The following is a 5,023-nucleotide window of genomic DNA, read 5'->3' as shown; positions in this document are numbered from 1 at the left end:
AAGTCATCATTATAACCGAGTATTACCTTCCATGCATTACGATGCAATCTTCTCTTTAATGCAAAACCCTATATATGACATTTTATCATAATGAATAGCTGATGCTTATTCGGGTCCAACACACGCAAAAATAATAATGCATAAACTTAATAATTGTCATTCTCAAACTTAACGATACGCTTAAAGAGAAGACAAGTAAATAAATAAATAAATGTTTAAGAGTTCAATACTAAAGTGATACTAATTGTTCATAGAGAAGAACCAAGTCCCATATGTTCAACATGATCTCTAAACAACTTCGGGCGCGATTCCTTTTGTCAAAGGATCCGCAATCATCAACTCGTGCTAATGTGTCGAATGGTTACTTCACCGCATTCACGCTGCTCCTTTAGTGCCAAATACTTGATGTCGATGTGTTTACTTCCGACTACCACTCTTATTATTCTTAGAGAAAAACACAAGCAGTAATTATCACAATACATCCTTAATGGCTTTAGATATAGAATCACTGATTCTAAGCCCCGAGTATGAAACTCCCCAACCAAATACTCGAACTCCCTCAAAACATGAAACAAACCCGGCTTCTATAGTGGAAGTAGCAAACCAAAGTCCTGCTTTGCACTCCTCCATGGATAGCACCACCGCCAACATGAAAATGTAACCGGATGCCGATCTCCGAGAGTCAAGACAGCCAACATAATCTGAATCCGAGTATCTAATGACCTCCAAGTTATCTGATCTTCTGTATGTAAGCTTGTACTCCTTTGTACCCTCAAGGTACTTTATTACTTTTTGCAGTTTTCCAAAGGTAAATCCCTGGATTACTTTGATATCTTCCAAACATCCCCACAAAGATATATAATGTCCTGGGTCTCGACATGCACCGAAAGCATACATAAGACTTCTAACGGCTGAAGCATACGGGATGTTTTCCATCTGTTCCTTTTCCAAGTTATTTTTAGGACACTGGTCCAAATTAAACTTGTCACCTCTCATAATAGGTGCAACACTAGGTGAACAATTTTCCATCCGGAATCTCTCAAGAATTTTATTAACATAGGCTTCCCCGAGACAAAACCCAAAACACCATGGATCTGCTTCTATGTATCTTAATGCCAATGACATAAGATGCCCTCGCCCATATCTTTCATATCAAAAATTCTTAGAGAGAAATCGCTTTCACCCTCATGCAACATACTCTTATCATTGGTTGCAAGCAAATATCATCAACATATAGGACTAAAAAGCAAAACTTACTCCCACCTGCCTCTTTATAGTATATGCATTGATCCTTAATGTTCTCAACAAAACCCGAATGATGAGACAACATCATGGAACTTCAAAATACCAATCGCTAGATGCTTGTTTCAAATCCATATATGGATTTCTAAGCTTGCAAACCAAGCTTTCACCTTTACTAGAGAAGAATCCTTCAGGTTGTTTCATAAACACCTTTTCATCTAGATCTCCATTAAGGAAAGCCGTTTTTACATCTATCTGATGTAAAAATGAGCAACTAATGCCATTATAATATGAAACGAGTCCTTTTTCGAAACTGGAGAAAAAGTCTCATTATAGCCGATGCCCTCTTTCTGAGTAAATCCTTTAGTAACCAATCTAGCCTTGTAACGCTCAATGTTGCCAAGCGAGTCTTTCTTTGTCTTGTAGACCCACTTACACCCAATGGCTTTTGCCCCTTCAGGCTACTTGACTAGATCCCAAACACCATTATGTGCCATGGATTCCATCTCATCCTTCATAGCATCATACCACAACTTAGAATTACTACAACTAATAGCTTGTGAAAACGTTTCAGGGTCATCGGTGGCTCCAAAATCATAGTCAGATTCTTGTAAATACACAACATAATCACTAGATATTGCCGATTTCTTAATTCTAGTTGACCTTCTTAATGCCACATCATTATCTTCTTTGATGAAGTTGTTGCTCAATAACTTCAAATTGATGTTGTGGGACTTGATCAACTAGATCATAGGATGTGGTTCTTCCATGATTGTCATTTCAATGTCTCCCAAATCTTGATGGTTGTCATATGTGAAACAATCAATCTTTGATTAGTGTCCGGAGTTTCTTCATGATCTTCTTGAAGACCAAAGTCTAGAAGTTGATCACTCCCACTAATCAAGTCATTCTCAAGAAACTTGGCATTTCTTGATTGCACAATTCGAGTTATATATGATGGACAATAAAACCTATAACCCTTGGACCTTTCGGCATAACCAATGAAATAACCGCTAACAGTCCTTGGGTCCAACTTTCCTCATGTGGATTAAACACTCTTATTTCAGCTGGACAACCCCAAACACGCATATGTTGCAAACTCGGTTTTCAACCTTTGAATAATTCAAATGGAGTTTTAGAAACTCCTTGGCTCCGAAACACGCTTTAATATATACGCTGATGTTTTAAGAGCCTCAGTCCACATAGATCGAGGAAGTTTGAGTTGCTAAGCATACTCCTAACCATATCCATTAAAGTGCGGTTTTTTCTTTCACCACACTCATTTTGATCTCGCTGAGCTAGGCATAGTATATTGCGACACAATACCATGCTCTTCTAGAAAATCCCCTGCAGAATGGACTCCGGTGCTTGTCCATCCTCCGTGTACCTACCATAATATTCTCCACCTCTATCTCGATCTCACGATCTTTTATTTGCTTACTCGCATTGTTTCCTCCACTTCAGCTTTTAAAAGATCTTGAAAAGCATCTAATGCTTCACTCTTATTATCAAGGAAGTAGAGATACATAAAGCGTGCGAATAATCATCACATGAAAGAGATGAAGTATCTCGGCATGCACGAGTCCATCTCCTCGACTACAAATGTTTGTATGTATGATCACTAATAAGCATGAACTCTTCCTAGCACCTTTCTTAGATTTGTTGTTTGCTTGCCCTTTTATGCAATCCACACAAGTTTGAAAGTTGGTAAAATCAAGAGAGTCAAGGATTCTATCATTCACCAACTTCTCAATTCTCTTATGGAGATATGTCCCTAATCTCCCGTGCCATAACATAGAAGATTTATCATTCAAAACACTCACGCTTAATACCAACATTTACTTGATCATGCAACACATTATAAGAAACATTACTTTGTAAACTAAACTCAAAAAGACCATCACATCAATGCACCATTCCCAACAAGAGAAGAATTATAAAACAAACGAAAAATATGTTTTCATAAAAACTTAAAGGAATATTCTAATGGTACAAGTTGTGAAACTGAAATTAAATTTCTAGAAAAACTAGGAATATAAAAGGTGTTTTCCAAATTTAGAACAAAGCCTGAATCTAAAACTAATCTGCATGTCCCGATCGCTTCTCCACATGTGAAACTAATCTTATTCCCTCGAATAAATAAACTGCTCACTCTTTTGTCGGGGTATCCTTCGGCTTAAGAAGCCCCGCATAGGTATTAGAAATATGGATTGTAGTACTGAATCAATCCACCAAGTGTTATGACAAACATCAACCATATTAGATTCATAACAAACAAAAAGAAATTTCAAGATCTTTCTTCTCAAGATGAATCTTGAGTTTCGGACAATCCTTCCTCCACGTCCCTTCTTCTTCACAAAAGAAGCACTTGGACACCTTCTCGATCCGAACGGTGATTTGTCTTTATCCTTTTTCAGATTGGTTCGTCCTCTCTTCTTACCTCGAGTAGCCATATGTGCACTTTCACTCTTTTCTAATAGCAACCTTCCTCCTCTTTGAAACACACATGGTCAAAAGCTCATTAATAGACCATTTATCTTTATGTGTGTATACAAGATTTTGAAAAGCTGCGACTAATCGATGTGGAAGAGAGTGCAAGATAAAAGTGCACAAGGTAAGCTGCTCTAAAAATCGCGTTTGTTCTAAAGCCTTGTTGAGCCGCTAAGTCTCTTATCCTCATGATATGCTCCTCGCACACCTTTAACACTCTGTGAGCTTCATGGATAATAATTTGGTCATGAGATGCTAGCAGAGCTCTTATCCGAAGATTCAAATTGATCAGTCAATCTGCTCTTCAAAGCAAATCTCCTTACATTTGCAATAACTCGATTGAACCACTGGATACTACAGGGTATATACGTGTCTTAATGTACATCATGCTCAAGCGATTAGATTGCTCCCACTCGCTCATACAAGGCACTCGCACTGTGAGTGCTATTGTCTCGTCAGGGCATAGATGGTCTCATCCTTCCTTATAGCATGCAGTCAAAAACTATGCATCCTAACCGGAGGAGAATTAACTCTTCCAATCTTTATAATTATCACCCCATAACATGGGAACATGACACTTTTCATCAAAAGTATCCGATTGACAGTAGCTACAAATAATAAATAACATACATATCAATCATAATATTCAAGGCAATAAAACAAGTTGGTATGCTTACCAATGCAAACCATACCAAAAGGAAAAATATGAACCAATTTGTTATCACAATCTGCCTGTGGGCAAGAATATAAAAACAAAATAGATTCATAACCATTGATAAAACTAATGGATAATTACAATTCCTTAATACATGTGGGCGACTTAAGAAATAAAAATTAACCATTATTTCATCCCTCGATTAATTACATAAATATAATAAAAATCCCTCTGGGGGCAAAAATCATTACATTAAACATAATTAATCACAATCTCACACCTGATAAAAACTAATAAATAATTAAAATTACTTAACACCGCGGCTACTTAAGTAATAAAAATTATTCATTATTTTTATCCCAATTAATTATAATAAATATAATAAAAATCCATGTGGGACAAAATTATTATATCAATCATAATTAATTACAATTTATGCCAATTAACTCTAGATGTGATCCATCACACTCATAATGTGTAATTTCTACAATAATGAAATCATGAACATTGTGGCTATTCCATAATTTAACAAAATTCATTTGATCACATGACATATCAACCATATACATAAACAAATTCAATGTTTAATAATTAATTATACAAAATTATAATTAAATGGTATGAATTATTCATACA

At 36.2% G+C, this 5,023-nt stretch overlaps 1 protein-coding gene across 1 annotated transcript; it reads right to left on the bottom strand.

Moving 5' to 3' along the window:
* Positions 1-471: 471 nt before the first annotated feature.
* On the bottom strand, positions 472-1,029 carry LOC120272006 (secreted RxLR effector protein 161-like). Its single transcript, XM_039278712.1, has one exon. It carries the CDS (start codon positions 1,027-1,029, stop codon positions 472-474), a length of 558 nt encoding a protein of 185 aa, XP_039134646.1.
* Positions 1,030-5,023: the final 3,994 nt, after the last annotated feature.

Source organism: Dioscorea cayenensis, chromosome 2 (assembly GCF_009730915.1).
Source record: "Dioscorea cayenensis subsp. rotundata cultivar TDr96_F1 chromosome 2, TDr96_F1_v2_PseudoChromosome.rev07_lg8_w22 25.fasta, whole genome shotgun sequence".
Classification (NCBI taxonomy): Eukaryota; Viridiplantae; Streptophyta; class Magnoliopsida; order Dioscoreales; family Dioscoreaceae; genus Dioscorea; species Dioscorea cayenensis.
The sequence above is the reverse complement of the archived record's forward strand: the minus strand, read 5'-3'. Positions and strand labels throughout refer to the sequence as shown.